The 19,874-nt window shown below is 32.8% G+C and overlaps 1 protein-coding gene across 50 annotated transcripts in view; it reads right to left on the reverse strand.

Annotated features, from left to right (window-relative positions):
• LOC127737498 (mediator of RNA polymerase II transcription subunit 12-like protein) overlaps window positions 1-19,874 on the reverse strand; it is a 78,011-nt gene that overhangs the window by 21,745 nt on the left and 36,392 nt on the right. For all 50 annotated transcript variants that reach the window (XM_052248285.1, XM_052248284.1, XM_052248282.1 and 47 more), the window contains exons 28-32: window positions 12,439-12,557; window positions 7,784-7,945; window positions 3,534-3,666; window positions 2,553-2,621; window positions 1,108-1,217 (exon numbers count right to left, since the gene is read on the reverse strand). In XM_052248285.1, coding sequence (XP_052104245.1) covers window positions 1,108-1,217; window positions 2,553-2,621; window positions 3,534-3,666; window positions 7,784-7,945; window positions 12,439-12,557 — 593 coding nt within the window. The remainder of the gene's footprint in view (window positions 1-1,107; window positions 1,218-2,552; window positions 2,622-3,533; window positions 3,667-7,783; window positions 7,946-12,438; window positions 12,558-19,874) is intronic.

Genomic DNA, 19,874 nt, shown 5'->3' on the forward strand with positions numbered 1-19,874 from the left:
CTTAACATTGAAAATTGTTAATTGATTGAAAGTCACTGGACCATGACCTAGGGGGCAGGGCCTTGAATTAGTCGTCAAACTGATATGTACCGATAGTAATGCAACTTTATAGAAAATGTCATTGAATTATCACAAGTAGTTCCTATGAAACTAACTTGTGCAGAAAACTTAACATCCAAAATGGATATTTAATTCAAAGTCACTGGACCATGGCCTAGGGGACAGGGACTAAAAACTGTTGTCAAACTGATATGTACTGGTAGTAATGCATCTTCATACAAATTATCAATGATCTATCACAAGTTGTTCCTATCAAACTAGCATAAGCAGAAAACTTAACAATTGTTGACACCTTTGCTGGAAAAGCAATCCCTATGTCTTGCTTTCCGCGACTTTCGTCGCAGGCGAGACAAAAATCATCATGAAAGGGCAATAACTTCAATAAGGAGTCAACTGAAGATTTCGATCATGTTGACTTATTTGTAGATCTTGTCCTGCTGATAATTTTTCTTTTTTAAAGTTTCAATCTATCTTTTATAGTTTTTTATGTTGTCAGGCAAAAACACAAAAATTGGTAAAAATCGTCATTAAAGAGTAATAATTAAAAAAAAGATCTTTTGACGATTTTCAGACATGTTAACTTATTTGTAGATCTTGAATTGCAAACAATTTTGCCTAACAAAAGTTTCTTTTTAACTATCATAATTTTTAAAACCATAAAAAATTGATAAAATTTGATATTTAAGGGCAATAACTCCTACAAGTCGTCTGACAGTGTTGGTGTAAATGGACAGCAGGTAGATCTCAACATTCATGACCCTGTTAGATTTTCTCTATTCATAATGGTTTTAAAGATAATCCCAGGCCCTATCTTCTATTTTATAGCCATGTTGGCCATCTTGGTTGGCAGGCCGGGTCATCGGACATTTTTCAAACAGTATATACCAATAATGATTGTGGCCAAGTTTGGTAAAATTTCACCCAGTAGTTTCAGAGGAGAAGATTTTTGTAAGATATTTGGCAAAAATGCAAAAAAATGTTAAAAATCATCAATAAAGGGCAATAACTCCAATAAGTAGTGACCAGTTGTAGTACTTTACTACTTACCTGTTAGATTGAGAGTCTACGATACCACTAGTAACCAGTTGTAGTAACAAAAATGTCCAATCTGTTGTATTAGAGTTGTTTCTTTGGATTGTATCAAACATACCACCCACCTACAATTATATTTACATTCAGAAAAATTAATAAGCAGGTGACAGGTCATTTATGTATTATATGATTTCAAACTCATAAATCAATAGAATTATAAGTCATAATTTTCCAAGCATGACAAATAAGTACTTTTGTGAGGAATTGGGGTTAGTTCCCAATAAAATTGAATAGAATATAAACAAAACTAAAAACATGTATCATTTTAGAAATTGGTAAATTAACCGCACAAAAGTCTGATTGGCATAGTCCCATATTAGCACAAATGCATTTATACATGAGCACCTAAGTTCACCCCTGGTTTTTGGTGGGGTTCACGTTGCTCAATCCTTACTTTTAAGTGCAGTGTTTTGTGTTTATTCCCCATAAAATTGAGTTTTTCTTGGTTTTTAATTACTCCCTTGGTATCTTTTCTCTATGAAAGGAAAATAAGATGCCACCAAGAAAAGTCGTAATTGTACAGCCTCATGTATCTTCTGATGCCACTTACCAAGGAAAGTCGTAATTGTAAAGCCTCATGAATGTTCTGATGCCACTTACCAAGGAAAGTCATAATTGTAAAGCCTTGTGTATTTTCTGATGCCACTAACAAAGGAAAGTCGTAATTGTAAAGCCTCATGTGTGTTCTGATACCACTCACCAAGGAAAGTTGTAATTGTAAAGCCTTGTGTATTTTCTGGTGCCACTTACCAAGGAAAGTTGTAATTGTAAAGCCTTGTGTATGTTCTGATACCACTCACCAAGAAAAGTTGTAATTGTAAAGCCTCGTGTATGTTCTGGTGCCACTTACCAAGGGAAGTCATAATTGTAAAGCCTCAAGTATGTTCTGATACCACCCACGAAGGAAAGTTGTAATTGTAAAGCCACAAGTATGTTCTGATGCCACTCACCAAGGAAAGTCATAATTGTAAAACCTCAAGTATGTTCTGATACCACTTACCAAGGAAAGTTGTAATTGTAAAGCCTCAAGTATGTTCTGATGCCACTCACCAAGGGAAGTCATAATTGTAAAGTCTCATGTATGTTCTGATGCCACTTACCAAGGAAAGTCATAATTGTAAAGCCTCATGTATTTTCTGATGCCACTTACCAAAGAAAGTCGTAATTGTAAAGCCTCAAGTAAGTTCTGATGCCACTCACCAAGGGAAGTCATAATTGTAAAGTCTCATGTATGTTCTGATGCCACTTACCAAGGAAAGTGATAATTGTAAAGCCTCACGTATTTTCTGATGCCACTTACCAAGGAAAGTCGTAATTGTAAAGCCTTGTGTATGTTCTGATGCCACTTACCAAGGAAAGTCGTAATTGTAAAGCCTTGTGTATGTTCTGATGCCACTTACCAAGGAAAGTCGTAATTGTAAAGCCTCGTGTATGTTCTGCCTTTCTTTGAATTCATCAGGAGTTTTATCCTAAAATGAAAATTAAGTATAAGTTATGTTCACATTTTGTATTCAGTTCTGGGGTTTCCCACTGTCAAACAAGAACTTTCAATGTGCTTCCAAAGAAGATTGAAAACAAATATCTAATATGCCACTTCGCAATGGCAACCTTATAGAAACCAATCTATTTTACATAGGCCCTTCTGGTAGAAATAAAGTTGTGCGCCTCTTTCTTTGACAATCAGATTACCCAATTTTTAGTGCATCTTAGATTAAAGAATAATCATAACTTTAAATTTCTCTGTATGAACTATGACCAATCCTAATTAAAACAACCATATACTGTGGATTAATAATTATTCCATACCAATTTTCATGGATTTATGGCTAAAAGTGATACACAAATGAAAAGTAGAAATTTTCTATAGGCTAGTATGTAGACTTTGACAAAACCACAAATAACATTTTATCCTCAATCCACAAATATTGGTACCCACAAAAAAATAAAGGAACCCACAGTCATAATTCATCTTTTAATCAATTATCTTGTTCTACAGTTAGACAGATGAAGTGTCAACTTATGGTAGTATACATGCATCAAGAGCAGGAGGTTTTTATTTGATCACCAATAGAGTCATACTAAGACTTAAAAATTGGTATTTGCTGCCTCCCTGAATAGTGAAGACTGGTTAGCTTTAAGTCAAAATAATTTGTCTGGGTAGGGTAATATGTCTTCCTGCGAACTGTTACCTTGTGCAGTTGCATATTCAAAATCTGGCTCATTGTGTCAATTTAGTACAAAGCAGGGTTAATATTCATATTACATTAACATGTTCTCTTCCTGATATGTAAGAAATAGTTGCCACTGGACATTAACTCCAATTTAATCCATCATCACCAAAGTGTCAACACAATATTCATATTTCTTAAACAGGTACAAACCAATGCATCTTTACAATTATTGATGAACTGTTGGTGAAGTAATGAACATAAAAGTCCTTCTCTCTGTTCATCTTGTCCCTTTAAACAGGTCAGTACTAGTGACAAGAAAGGCTGGTGTCCTAATAGGGATTTACTGAAATTATAAAAAAATATATACAGGTATTAAAAATTAAAGAATGCATTTTTTATTTAAAGCAATTCATAATTATTCAGTTGTTTATATATATCTTACCTGTAATCATACTGAATATACATGAACTATTTGACACTGGACATTTAACAAGCAACAATCAATCAATATTACCTGCAAAATTTGTATGTAATTAACCCAAAGCTAGCATTGATCACTTAACAGAACCTTGTCTCATGCATGATATTTGTGTCATCATGAACCAAATCTCTACAATTACATTTCCTAAATTGAACTGAATATTATTGACTAGTCTATATACATGTACCTAAATTTCACATGCATAAGGTAATATTTCATGTTTTGAGGAAAATATTGTGTTAGCATCGCTGACATAGGCTCAAACTTTAGTAGCCAACATATTTCTAAATCACATTTAATGGAAAAATATAATGAAACTTACCATTACCTTGATGATATTTTTGCTTTAAATAATCAAGAATTCTCAACTTACAAAATGTGTTTATTTACCCCAGGGAACTGACTCTAAAAAAATCTTATATGAATAGGAACACATGGTCATTTTCCTTTTCTTGATTTGAATATTTCATTTCACAAGGGAAACTCAATACTAAAATTTCTGACAAAAGAGACAGATTTTCATTCCCTACTTTTTCTTGCTTTTTTTTATGGTGATGTTCCTATAGCTCCTTCTTATGGTGAAATTTATTTGCCAGCTTGTTGGCTACGTCAATGTCTGTATATAACTACTAAATTATTGATTCAGGGATCTGTTTACTAAATTCTTTCAGGGATCTGTTTACTTAATTCTTTCAGAGATCTGTTTACTTAATTCTTTCAGGGATCTGTTTACTTAATTCTTTCAGGGATCTGTTTACTTAATTCTTTCAGGGATATGTTTACTTAATTCTTTCAGGGATCTTATACTAAATTATTGATTCAGGGATCTGTTTACTTAATTCTTTCAGGGATCTGTTTACTTAATTCTTTCAGGGATCTGTTTACTTAATTATTTCAGGGATCTGTTTACTAAATTCTTTCAGGGATCTGTTTACTTTATTCTTTCAGGGATCTGTTTACTAAATTCTTTCAGAGATCTGTTTACTTAATTCTTTCATGCATGGATACAAATATTTTGTTTGGAAGTTTGACTGTAACTGTGAATAACTAATTTATAACAGGATATCAAATCCTTTTTATAAATGTGATGTAGTTTATAAGGCTCATAGATTTGGATACCATTCATGTAAATTTATTTGTCCCTAGTAAACCTATTCTTAAAGGTTATCAATTTACCATTGTAGAAAGCTCATTGAATATTGCCTTTACCATTACTACCATTTTATTTTCAATAGTTTGTTACACGAGAAAGCATTTGTTGCTGTCTTCAACCTGTGGATTCTTGTATTTTTTAAATTGCAAAATGTCATGCTTTTCCCAGATTGTTTATATTGTCTTTATACTAAATCCATTAAACATGTATTGATTAATATTTCAGTCTGGGAAAACATGGGTTTTTCATTTATTGAAACTGGGCTTTGAACCAACTTTTAGTAACTGTGAGTACTCTTTGGTCCATACTTTATGTCTTTTGTCCTTACTATTAATCTTAAGTCTAGCTTCTTTTCCACTGATTTTTACAATTTGTTCTATTTGTGTACTGTTTCACTACTGTCCCAGGTTAGGAGATGGTTATGGGATCACAAACATGTTTAACCATGCATTATTCTTTATGTGACAGTCCCAATTAAAGGGCCTGTAATTCAGGGGTTGGTTTTTATTGCTATGTGTAATTATTGATTCCTTTTATTTTTAGCATAAATCTGGCTTTTGATTTCTCTTTTGAGTTGTTTCCCATTTTTTTATCCTGTAAACTTTTAAAGCTTACTACACTGTATGGGTTTTATAGACCATCTGGTGCCCTATAGTTGTTTACATCTTAATGAACGTTGGTCTCTGGTGGATAATGGTCTCATTGGCAATCATACCACATCTCCTTATTTTTATACTTACTAAATGTCTAACCATGAAAACTGTGATCTAAGAAATTAAATAAATTTACATTATATAATTAAAAGATTTAAATAAAATCAGAAACTTAATTTTTTTTTTATTGTTCTTAAAATTTTTTGCTCTAAGAAAATTTTTATGTATGAGTCTGTACCAAGTCAATATCTAACATTAATTTGTTCCTAATTGTTTGTCTTTGTGTTTTCTTTCTTGCACATCTCATTTTTCGTCAGTATCTATATTTGCTTCTTTTTTTTCCAAATTTATGCAAAATTGACAAAGAATGAGATTTTAAACTTTCACCTTTCTGGAAAAGGAGTAACACGACGTCTGCTATGACCACTACAGACAGACAAGAATGTTTATTAGTAGAGCATTTATATTTTTTTCTTATTATCTTGTATTATAGTTAACAATTTCTTACTGAAATAATCCTTTTGACACACTATAGGCAGCACACTAGTGACTATTTTGTCACCCTAAATCCTTCCTAAAAGTTATCCTTAAGGCTACTTAAATTTCTATTTTTCAACAGTCACAATCCAAATAGAAAATGTTAAATTTGATTGGATTTTTTTACCCCTTTCTATACATAAATATCATAATTGAACCTAAATTTCAGACAATAACAATTCTATTACAATAGTGGAAAAAATAAAAGAAGAATGTGCCTGAGGACACGAATGCTTCCGCTCAAGCTTTACAATTTTCCAAGTTAAAAATGGGCATAACTCTAGAATGGTAAGTGAATCACTGCCCAAATTCGAACTCTGTCTGCTAGTTTTGGTTCTTAGCATTGTTTATGAGTTTCATAAAATTTGCATGAGGCAAACTTAAGTAAGAGTGCGGAAACGAAAATGGGATGGATGGAAGGACAAAAAGACGAAAGGAAAGACAGACACAATGACAGTCAAGGGTAACACTTAATGCCCCTGTTGCCTACAGGGGGGCATAAAAATAATGATTATACCAAATGTAGAAACAAAATTATCACTCCCATCTTCATCATTTCAAATTTAATCAAATATCAATATAGCTATTTCCTTGCCTGTCAGCCTCTGGAAGTGAAAATTCAGATCATGACATGCACTGAGAAAAAAAAGGAACAGGTCATAACACACAAAAACTTTTATAGTTTTTTAGTTTGAATAAAAGTATTTAGAGATCACTTTTTTTCATTCTTTTAAAACATAAATATTATCCAACTTTACATATTTCTTTAAAATACTCACACATACATGTACTAATTATTTTCTGAGACTTGTTTACAATATTTCATATTTTGGTCAACTTGACTTCATGGTCATTATTTCATTGTATTTATTTATTACTTAAATATCAATCAAATCAATGCCAATTTTTTTGTTCACATGGATGTAGCAAACTATTATTAAATAATGAATGGTCTAGTAAATCATCAAATAACTTCCTCTTCTGTATGTATGCAAGTTACCAGATGGAAGTTGTATGGTTAGGAGCCTCTAATTAGATATATAAAGATCAAATTAAAGATTTTCAGCAACATCACAAACTGTAGCATTAACTGACATGAAGAAATTCGTGATCCTTCTTTTCTAGGCTGTTGTCATGTTTATGTTGTTATATAGTGAGAATATGATCCTCCTAAATCCAGAGCACCATCATACATAGGGATAAGTCCTGATTTATGAACACCAACAATCACTCCAGAGACAGCAATTGGCTTTTGCTCTATGAATTACTAATCTTACTGTAATGTCGACAGTGCAAAATGTAATGGTAAAATATAATCAATTAGTAAAAAAGATGTGTGAAATACCCCAAAAATGAACCATGGACAGAATTCGGAAAACAAGAGTACAAATAAATAAACAAAAGTCTGATTTATCCTTTAATTTATTACTAAATCAGCATACTTCTGTACTTTCCTATAACTCAAACTATGCCGGCTCACTTCAAATCTGACAATCAAATTTAGCAAATGAAGAAAAATTACATAATTTCAAATTAAATTTTTTTCACTCAAAAAATGAAGAGGTAAAAAATTAGACTTGAAGGAATATTAGAGAACACAGTAGAAAAAAACAGTTCATAAAAAATCCATATTCACCTCTTTAGATTTCTCTCCTTGTCAAATTTTCCTTTATTTATGACATTATTCCCAGTCTCCAACACCTGTGCTGCTAATTTCAAAATGCGACCTTGAACCTGACTTGGTAACTTTGCTATCAACGGTCCAAACATCCAAACACTGTCTTTGTCCATCTTTACTCTATAACAAAACAAGTTTGAAATATCAATAAAAAATATCAGTTATAAAAAACAAATAATATTTTTGTGTACACAGCATATATTACTGTAGTGTTCTTCATCAGGTATACAGCTCCTCACCAAAAAATTTGCAACAAAAAAAAGGTTCAACATAAACTTTATATTTTACTTGTCTGTAAGAAAAAACTACAAACTTTGTACTTGCTTAAGAAATTTTTAAACTGCCATAATGGACACAAAATCAAGTTACCTTGTTTAGGTTTTCATTTGTCCGAAATACCACTTAAAAGTTCTCCCAGAATTAGCTGTCATGCCAATCTCGTGTCTGGGATCAATACTGATTTAGTTTTGATATGCATAATGTTATAGATAATGCATATTTAAGGTGTTTCTTGTCGTATAACATACCTAGGGGTGCTATACGACAAGAAACACCTTAAAATATGCATTATCTGACTTACATACCGTCATAAAATATCAATTTTCTGCAAAGATTTCCAGGAGTTGTATCCTATTTTACCAATCACATTGAAGTGGGATATTCTTTTCTTAAACGTTAAGGTATAACAACGCCCTACGGCTCATTTTTAATGTAAAATGAAACTCACTAATCAATCTAGATAAACATTAGAAATCACTGTCCAGTACTAGTTACAATATAAATAGTATAGTAATTGCATGAAGCAAGAAGCAACTGAATTGTTTAGATGTACGACAATGTAAGTCACTTTGTAAGTAATTAATCATATTATTATATACTAAGTAGTAAATACAGATAAATTGTATGTGTAATAAAATCATTGGCAAGCGTGCTGTATCAGCCACCTGTGATGATATCGATATCAGCACGGTTGCAAAGGCTTTATCACACCTTTAATCTGTATGACGTCACGTCTTCGATTGCAGTCACTGTTGCAAAGGCTTTATCAAACCCCTAATCTGTATGACGTCATGTCACACCTATAATCTGTATGACGTCATTTCAAACCTCCTTATCTGTATGACGTCATTTCAAACCTCCTTATCTGTATGACGTCATGTCACTTAAAAAAACATCTACATATGGTATATGTATATAATAAAGTGTATATGATATGGCTTTTTCAATATCACACATCGTATCAACCCTCAACCAATATAATCCCTCAAGCAGAGCTCTTGGGATTATATTGGTGTCTCGGGTTGATACAGATGTGATATTGAAAAAGCCATATGATATTCTCTATTAATCTATCTAAACAGCTGCGCCATGAGAGCATGATACGCCCGTCGCTTTTTCAAAGAATAAAGTTCAATAACTTCCCAATGTCATGTAATTTATAAAAAAACTAAAGGGAGGTTATTTTAATAGATATAAAACAGTCACCAAAGTTTCATGAAAACTGCTCAAAGCACTTTTTAGATATTGTCCAAAACTGGAAAAATCACTCCTTTTTTATGTCCAAAAACTGGAAAATCCCCCTTTTTTAATGAATAAAACCCCTATTAAACTCAGAAACATATAAACTAAATTTTTATAAAAATCGAAAGGGAGGTCATGTAAATAGATATAAACAATTCACCAAAATTTCTTGCAAATCGGTGAAAGAGTTTTTGAGTTATTGTCCAAAACTGGAATATCCCCCTTTCTTAATGAATAAAACCCCATAACTTGGAAACGTAAAATCTAGAATTTATAAAAAACGAAAGGGAGCTCACGTCAATAGATATAAACAATTCACCAGAGTTTCATGCCAATTGGTTAAAGCCTTTTTGAGTAATTGTCCGACATGTTGACAACAGACGACAACGGTATATCATAATAAGTCCCGTAAATGGGGCCTTTAATAAAAGGGGTGCTGTGTTTTTTCTCTTGTTTCATGACATTTTTATCAAGGAAAAGTAGATTATTTTTTCAACAATTTTTTCAAACTTTTCAGAATAATTGTTTTCTCTCATTTGTCTGGCAAAACATTTTTGTCTTCAAAAATTGAGAATCAGGATGAAATATTATATAGGTATATAATGGCTTAATAGAACAGCCAAAATCTACAGTTTACTAGGCTAAATGAACAGCCAAAATCTACATTAAACTTTGCCAGAAGGCCAAAATCTACAGTCAACTTTGCCTGAAGACTTTGCAACCTTAGTTTTAGCTAAACAAAAGTTTTTTTCCACATGTGTAAGGTAAACTGCTTACATATAATTGTGTATGTTCTTACTAGAAAAATTGGCAACAAGTTATTATAAGAAGTATTTATATTTTTTTAATCCCTTTGATCTGGTTCACCATCAACATTTTACTACCTTGCTAGTTGTATAATATAATGGTAATATACTCACCTGTTTTGTTGTTCTGGTTCCATTATCATGCTGTAGGTGGAGGGTTTATTTGTATGACCCCATGGTAATATACACACCTGTTTTGTTGTTCTGGTTCCATTATCATGCTGTAGGTGGAGGGTTTATTTGTATGACCCCATGGTAATATACACACCTGTTTTGTTGTTCTGGTTCCATTATCATGCTGTAGGTGGAGGGTTTATTTGTATGACCCCATGGTGATATACACACCTGTTTTGTTGTTCTGGTTCCATTATCATGCTGTAGGTGGAGGGTTTATTTGTATGACCCCATGGTAATATACACACCTGTTTTGTTGTTCTGGTTCCATTATCATGCTGTAGGTGGAAGGTTTATTTGTATGACCCCATGGTAATATACACACCTGTTCAGTTGTTCTGGTTCCATTATCATGCTGTAGGTGGAAGGTTTATTTGTATGACCCCACGGTAATATACACACCTGTTTTGTTGTTCTGGTTCCATTATCATGCTGTAGGTGGAGGGTTTATTTGTATGACCCCATGGTAATATACACACCTGTTTTGTTGTTCTGGTTCCATTATCATGCTGTAGGTGGAGGGTTTATTTGTATGACCCCATGGTAATATACACACCTGTTTTGTTGTTCTGGTTCCATTATCATGCTGTAGGTGGAAGGTTTATTTGTATGACCCCATGGTAATATACACACCTGTTCAGTTGTTCTGGTTCCATTATCATGCTGTAGGTGGAAGGTTTATTTGTATGACCCCATGGTGATATACACACCTGTTTTGTTGTTCTGGTTCCATTATCATGCTGTAGGTGGAAGGTTTATTTGTATGACCCCATGGTAATATACACACCTGTTTTGTTGTTCTGGTTCCATTATTATGCTGTATAGGTAGAGGGTTTATTTGTATGACCCCATGGTAATATACACACCTGTTTTGTTGTTCTGGTTCCATTATTATGCTGTATAGGTAGAGGGTTTATTTGTATGACCCCATGGTAATATACCCACCTGTTTTGTTGTTCTGGTTCCATTATTATGCTGTATAGGTAGAGGGTTTATTTGTATGACCCCATGGTAATATACCCACCTGTTTTGTTGTTCTGGTTCCATTATTATGCTGTATAGGTAGAGGGTTTATTTGTATGACCCCATGGTAATATACCCACCTGTTTTGTTGTTCTGGTTCCATTATCATGCTGTATAGGTGGAGGGTTTATTTGTATGACCCCATGGTAATATACACACCTGTTTTGTTGTTCTGGTTCCATTATTATGCTGTAGGTGGAAGGTTTATTTGTATGACCCCATGGTAATATACACACCTGTTTTGTTGTTCTGGTTCCATTATTATGCTGTAGGTGGAAGGTTTATTTGTATGACCCCATGGTAATATACACACCTGTTTTGTTGTTCTGGTTCCATTATTATGCTGTATAGGTAGAGGGTTTATTTGTATGACCCCATGGTAATATACCCACCTGTTTTGTTGTTCTGGTTCCATTATCATGCTGTATAGGTGGAGGGTTTATTTGTATGACCCCATGGTAATATACACACCTGTTTTGTTGTTCTGGTTCCATTATTATGCTGTATAGGTAGAGGGTTTATTTGTATGACCCCATGTTAATATACACACCTGTTTTGTTGTTCTGGTTCCATTATCATGCTGTAGGTGGAGGGTTTATTTGTATGACCCCATGGTAATATACACACCTGTTTTGTTGTTCTGGTTCCATTATCATGCTGTAGGTGGAAGGTTTATTTGTATGACCCCATGGTAATATACCCACCTGTTTTGTTGTTCTAATTCCATTATCATGCTGTAGGTGGAGGGTTTATTTGTATGACCCCATGGTAATATACCCACCTGTTTTGTTGTTCTGGTTCCATTATCATGCTGTAGGTAGAGGGTTTATTTGTATGACCCCATGTTAATATACACACCTGTTTTGTTGTTCTGGTTCCATTATCATGCTGTAGGTAGAGGGTTTATTTGTATGACCCCATGGTAATATACACACCTGTTTTGTTGTTCTGGTTCCATTATCATGCTGTAGGTGGAAGGTTTATTTGTATGACCCCATTGTAATATACACACCTGTTCAGTTGTTCTGGTTCCATTATCATGCTGTAGGTGGAAGGTTTATTTGTATGACCCCATGGTAATATACACACCTGTTTTGTTGTTCTGGTTCCATTATCATGCTGTAGGTGGAGGGTTTATTTGTCTCTGTCTGTTGATGGAGTAACTCAATAGTCCCTCTTGCTACTTGATCCAAAATGTAATTGGTTTCCTAAAAAATAAACAACAGTATTCTTTTCTGGTCTTTATTTTGTTCTAACTTTCCGTCCAGTTACAATTTGATAAACTGTTATAGTTGACATTGTATGATCTTTGACCAAAACATGCATACACAATTATAACTGTAATATCTAGTGTAACAGAACATAACTGTCTATAGATCAAGTGTCAGAAAATATGAAATACTCAAAATTTACAAATGTTAGAACATTAAGTGTTACAAATTTGCACACACAATTAAAATGAACATTTCACTGATGGAAGATCTAGTGTCAGAAAACATGCACATTAATTTAACAGTTAGAAAATCATGTGTCATAAACATGAAAACTCAATTCTATCTGTAGGGAGAACAAGAAGTTGCACATGTTGCAATGCTAAGCATACCCTACTTCTTATTAAGTATCAGAAGACAAGGAAGTATGTGTCTGGTCAATACAAAAAGTGCCTACAAATCACAAGTCATCACGGTCAAACTACACACTACATATGAAGTCCTTTTGTTCAGTCGTACTGGAAATATGAGTGATGAAAATATTAAGTTTATTCAATATATTAAAAAATTCAAATTATTGTCGAACATGAAGAGGGTGGTAAAGGGTTATTTTCGTGCAACGTGTTTTGCCATTTTTATTTCACGTGCAGCCATCAAAAAGGTTCGTTATTCACCGTGTTTCGTGAAATCGGTAAAAAGATCAACGTGCAAAAAATTTTTAATTGTTCGTTCATCGTGAAATGGCAATTTTATTTCGCATTCTTCCGTGCAGATACCCCCTTTTACACCCCTCCATGAAGAAGGCATCCGACATATATGAAGAGTGCTCATACTTTACATCCTTCACTGTCAACCAAATGTGATGTAATTTCAGTTCAATAGAACCTAACAAAAGTGTGCAAAAAATATATTTTGGATGAACAGATGGACAAAGTGATAGCAATAAAGCCTTCAATCCTAGATCACAAAACTTGCACACTTATTTATAGCTGTAGGGTTGTCTACTTTAATTAGATGTCAATAGAATTTTCTAGATGCATCCTTATACCACTACAGAGAGTATGCCCAAGATGGATTTGCTGCAGACAGAGCAATAAATCTCTCCTAACAAGAGGCTCCCAGGAGCCTGAATCACTCACCTGGCAAAAATCTGCAACATTTAATCATAAGAAACAGTGTCACACAACATTGACACACTAAGTTTGATTGTGACTCGGTTTTAATCCTGATTCAATTAGATAATATTATAATAGAAAACGTCAAATTATTCAATGGGGTAAATTGATGATTTCCATCACTTGATTTTCTAAAATGATATGGTCTTGATGATTATTTTAGCTGTTTACAGTTTCTCTCTTTTGCCTATAGTTTCACACAAACTATAGTCAATAAAGAGAAATTGTAAACTGCTTAAACATATAAATGCTTGGCAGTCTTGAGTTGCTGTTAATTCAGAAATTATTGCGATTTTTGAAGACAGGACAAAAATGCTAGATTTATTATTGCGATTTCAGGAAAATCTGCATACAGATATATGTATCAGATGTCAGAAAGCGAGTTTTTATTATTGCCATTCTCACCCAGTCGCATTATTCACAGTATTAAAAACCTCGCAATAATTTCTAAATTAACAGTACTCAATATTTGTTCGTACCAAAAAGTTACTGACAGACTTGGTAGTGCTCAGAGCTATGAAGGACTTCTGATGAAGTTAAAAGTCCTTGCATGCTTTAAACTTCATTCCTAATGAGCGTCATTCAGGCCATCATTGTCAATGTTCAGATCTCTATTGCTTGTAGACTTTGCAAAAGGCATGTGACATCGCATTCATTTAATTTGTCAATCAGTCACGCTTTTTCTTCTTATGCAGCCTAAGCAAATGAAAATGCTTCAACCATGATCACAATTTTTACAATACTGACATACAGACAGAGAAATGCAACTGAAAAGATCCAAACAAGTTTGCATTTTTATCAAGTTTGCAATGCCTCATTCAATCAGGAGATGAAAACATAATCACAAGAAATAACAATTTTGATTGGCTAATAATCCCTGATCAAGATTTGTTTCCCTTGTAAAATGTTCAAAATCCAGAAACCAACAATTTTTCAAGCAGATTTTCACAAAATTTTGTTTTAGTGCTTTTTTGACAATCACAATCATGCAAATGAGACAAGAGGTCATAAAAGTGTAGTTCACACCTAAATTAAAAAGTAAGCAGGTACGTATTTGTAGATCTTGTCTTGCTGGTCATTTTTGCAATTTAAAACTTTCCTCTATCTGCTATAGTTTTTAAGATAAGAGCCCAAAACTCTTAAATAAGCTAAAAATGGACATTTCATGGGCAAAAATTGATAAATGTGAAAATCTCCAAGTAGATAGATGTTGACCTGTTAATAATTTCTTCCAAGTGTCTATTTTACTTCAACTGCTTTTTAGTTTTTCATTTTTCCGTTTTACCTCTATGTTCTATTTTTACCTATGGAATTATTTGTAGAGGTCTTACCATACATTATTGTTACCAAGTTTTAAAACATAGGACTATGTGGTTTAAGAGGAGAAGATTTAAAAACAATTTACGAATGACGACGACGACAGACGCCAACTGATGGCATAGGCTCACATGGCCTAATAAAAAGAGCAAGATATAAGACTATTTGAATGTAACTTGCCTGTTATAGATACCTAATTATATTTTGTAACAACAATCAGAAATAGTTCTATACAATTATTCTATGAAATATTAGTTATGATTTAAACTTAATTAACTATTACAATCTATATTCTAATCAAGTCTATAAAATTGAAAACCCAAGGCATAAAATAAAATCAAAGAATACTAAACTGGAAGTCTTAATTCAAATAAAATCATACCAGTAGTCTAATAGATGCTAATTATATTGACTCATTTAATATGAAGATACAAATCTTTATGAAAAAAAAACCCAATCAAATCGAAAGCATCTGATATTAAAATAAATGCTACATAATTTCCCATTTATCGTTACACATCAATACAACCAATCTACACAGTAAAACATTAACTAAATAAACTGTTGACACAGAGATATGTCTTGCCTGTCCGCACAAAATTCAGAAAAAGACAATCTGATCCGATGGACAGCAACATTGCTTATTAATTCAAAATCGCTGGACCATAATCTTGTGGGCAGGGCCTAGAAATGGTCAACAAACTGATATATACTGATAGTAATGCAACTTTATACAAAATATCATTGTCACAAGTAGTTCTTATCAAACAGACTTAAGCAGAAAACTAAACATTGAAAATTGCTAGTTAATTCAAAGTCACTGGACCATAACCTACGGGTCAAGGCCTCAAAATAGACGTCAAACAGATATGTACTGCTAGTAATGCGAGTTCATACAAAATATCATTGATCTATCACAAGTAGATCCTATCAAACTAACTCAAGCTGAAAACTTAACATTGAAAATTGCTTATTAATTCAAAGTCACTGGACCATGACTTAGGGGGCAGGGCCTCAAAATAGATGTCTAACAGAATTGTACTGATAGTAACGCAACTTCATACAAACTATCATTGAGCTATCACAAGTAGATCCTATCAAACTAACTTCAACGACTTTGCTTATTATTTCAAAGTCACTAGACCATGTCCTAGGGTCCAGGGCCTCAAAATAGTCAACAAACTGATATGTACTGATAGTAATGCGACTTCATACAAAATATCATTGATCTATCACAAGTAGATCCTATCTAACTAACTTAAGCAGAAAACTTAACATTGAAAATTGATAGTTAATTCAAAGTTGCTGGACCATGACCTGGGGGCAGGGCCTCAAAATAATCATCAAACTGATATGTACTGATAAAAATGCAACTTTATATTAAATATCAATGATCTTTCACTAGTAGTTCCTATCAAACTAACTTAAGTAGAAATTTAACAATTCCTGACGCCACCGCTGCAGCCATCGCCGGAAAAGCAATCCATGTCTCGCTTTACACGACTATCGTCGCAGGCGAGACAAAAAATTACTAACACAAGTTCACAGCACTCTAAAACCCATGATTAATGTGCAACATAAAACAGTTACTCGATGTGTTTAACAGGTACTTTAGGAATTCAAGGAGGTAATGTTAAAACCTGCCTGATTTGTGAAATGTGCTAAACAGTGTAGTAGCCTTCATCCAGAAACATGGAAATCAGTACTTTTTAAATTAATGTCTCTCAAAACTTTACAAAACTAGAACTTTCTTTTTATAAAAAAATACCACAATTTAGTAATATTTTATGACTGTCGTAAAACCTTAATTTGTGTAATGGCATTCTAATACAACACTAGCTAGGTTTATAAACAGTTAATTAGGCTTTATAACTAACAATTAAACACAAATATTCAAAGTGGAAAGTCAGTGAACCATGAAATGTATAGTGTGAAATTTCTTAATTTGTGTAATAGCATTTTGGTACAACAAAATTGTTTGTTTTGTACATAAATCAGGCTGCTAGTTTTCTTGTTTGAATTGTTTTACATAGGTCATTTTGGGCCGTTTAGAGCTTGCTATGTGGTATGGGTTTTGCTCATAGTTGAAGTACTGTGACCTATAGTTGCTAACCTTCTACCTCATATAGTCTCCGGTGGAGAGTTGTCTCATTTGCAATTACACCACATCTTCTTAAACTTACAGACTTTGGTTTTACAGTTTTTCTCACAATAGATTGGCCCATCTCCCAAGTTTTATGACTGTATGCCTTTGGTGTCCATGAACAGAACTTAACATAAAACTTGAAACCACTGAAACATGACTTTAATTTTATAAGCTGTTATACTCTCCTAAATGCATTCTTACACCAAGTTATTTGTATACAGGTCATTCATACCAAGTTATATAAATATAGGTAAAAAAGTATCTGACCTCAAACAAACCATAACCTTAGATACTTAACAATGAAATGTCGGATAGATTGGCCTTATTTTAGTGGAAGGCTATTAAGATGCACCATTATATAAAGTTATATGATTATATGTCACTTTTAATCTTTAGACTTATTATCAACTTAAAACTTTGAATATCAGTCATGAGACTTCAGTGATTTGGTTAATAGGGCATCCAAACCATGTCAACCAGTGACTACAGCTGGCTGGACAAACACATATACATACAATTTGACATTTAGAAGAATCAACAAGTAATCTCAAAATCAATGAGGACTAAAAATGCTTGAAACTGTCAAGAATTATTCCCCTTTAAAACAACTTATATGAGATATTTTTACAACCCCCTCCTGAAGAATTGGCTCACTATTTCAGAATTTTATGAGAATCAGAACTCATCCACAATTTTGATGAGTAGTAACCTTCATTCAAATTTGAAGAGGATCCAACAAAAAAAACAGGTGCTAGCATGGCGACAACAAAGTTGTTACAGACAGACTGTACTAAAACATTACTTGCTGTAAGGGGTACAATTACACTTAATGATCCAAATGCAATCTTTATCAAATGCTTCGCTTAAGTTACATACCATGAAAGTATTATTGTTTTGAGGGTACCAATTCATGCAGATTTCATGAATACTTACAACCACAAAATTTTGTACCCATGAAATATATATTTTGACTGAATCCGATGATTTAACTTGAAGCCATAAATTAAAAACCACTAGAACCAATGAAGTCTTTACAAACCATTAAAATTGATACCCAATAAGAATAATACTTCCACATTATAATAAACTCAACAGAGAGAGTAAATATAATTTTACAAACAAAATTAATGTCATAACACTACATATAATTATATGTACAGTAAGTCCTTTGAAATATGAATATAAGCAATAAATGCCATTACATAAAGAAAGATGATAAGACAGGGTACATACATGTTTTGTGAGGGAAAATGTGTACAATATAAATATACTATAATTATCACAAACTGTTCAATGATGACAGCTAAAAGTCAAAAATTTGTTCCAAAAATTCAAAAAATACTGGTTTCCGGTTTAATGCCGAATGTTTCCAGCCAAATGTAGAACATATTTTTGTCGATCAGCTGTCAAATTTTTTACTCACTGCCGTTACAGAACTGCTTTTCTTGACTATGGACTTGTCAGATTGTGATGATGGAGGGTCCAACAAGAAATAGAGAAATTGGTATATTCATAAATCATATCATTTTAATTATTTTAATTACTTACTACTTATAAGAGACATCCAGACTTGAGACATAAATTTTACTTAACGTAATTATCAGACCTATATTGCATTTGTTATAAGGAATGCAACAGGATTCAAATTGGATTATCTGCCCTTTACCAGAAAAATCTCTACTAAAAAATAACTTTAAATGTAATAGCCCATTACAAATGCATTATAAGTATGTCTGATACATACGTAAAGTATAATTAATATTGAAAGACTGGACGTCTCTATTTCTAGAAGTTTGTTTTGGCTTTTAGCTCAAAAGTAGAGACTTAACATGTACTATTCATACTGTAAGTGGAAATCAATGAATCCAAATTGTTATACTTTCAATTTTCAGATATACATGGAATAAATATGTAACACTCTCAAATTTTCCTCACTCTTAAAATATGTCAAGGCGGCCCAATAATATTCATTACAGTTTTTATGCGACACCAAAAATGTCCAATTTCCTAGCCTTAAATGTTTTTCACCTTTAGTTAACTTCAAGCATGTCCATTTAATGGTCATATATCTTTAGTGCAATCAATTCAACTAAAACATCCATGTAAATTTTTTAATGAATCTAAATTTAAAACTGGATTTAAAATGAATTGGTGATGGCACTTAAATTTCAGAAAATATGGATCCTTAAATTTTTGTCTATAGAAATATATAGGTGGATTCAGGAAATTATTCTTTGAAAGAAAAATATATCTGATCCAATTTCTAAAAAATATCTGGCAGTTATTTTTGCAATAAAATTTGTAAAGAAAAGGTCTGGCAAAATTTGAAAAAAATGTATCTGGACTTAATGTGATAAACCTTTGGACATATCATTTTTGACACTGATCTATCAAAGATTTTCTAGGATTGTTAGGTCCCATGGGAATTTCTGATCAATTTACAGTGCTATAATGTTTGTTACATTCGTTCTGATAAATCATCAGTTGATTCAAACTATTTTTAACTATCTTGGCTATTATTTTTATGTCTTTTTTTATTATATTTACTTACTTATTTTTGGTGAATCAGACACTGATAGGCTTGATGGTCATGTGTATAGGTAAAGTACAAGTTTGAGAGTGTTACAAATAAAAATGGCATATCATATTCATCAATAGACAAGTAGCTTGCAACCT

Source organism: Mytilus californianus, unplaced genomic scaffold, assembly GCF_021869535.1.
Source record: "Mytilus californianus isolate M0D057914Y unplaced genomic scaffold, xbMytCali1.0.p SCAF_4, whole genome shotgun sequence".
Taxonomy (NCBI): Eukaryota; Metazoa; Mollusca; class Bivalvia; order Mytilida; family Mytilidae; genus Mytilus; species Mytilus californianus.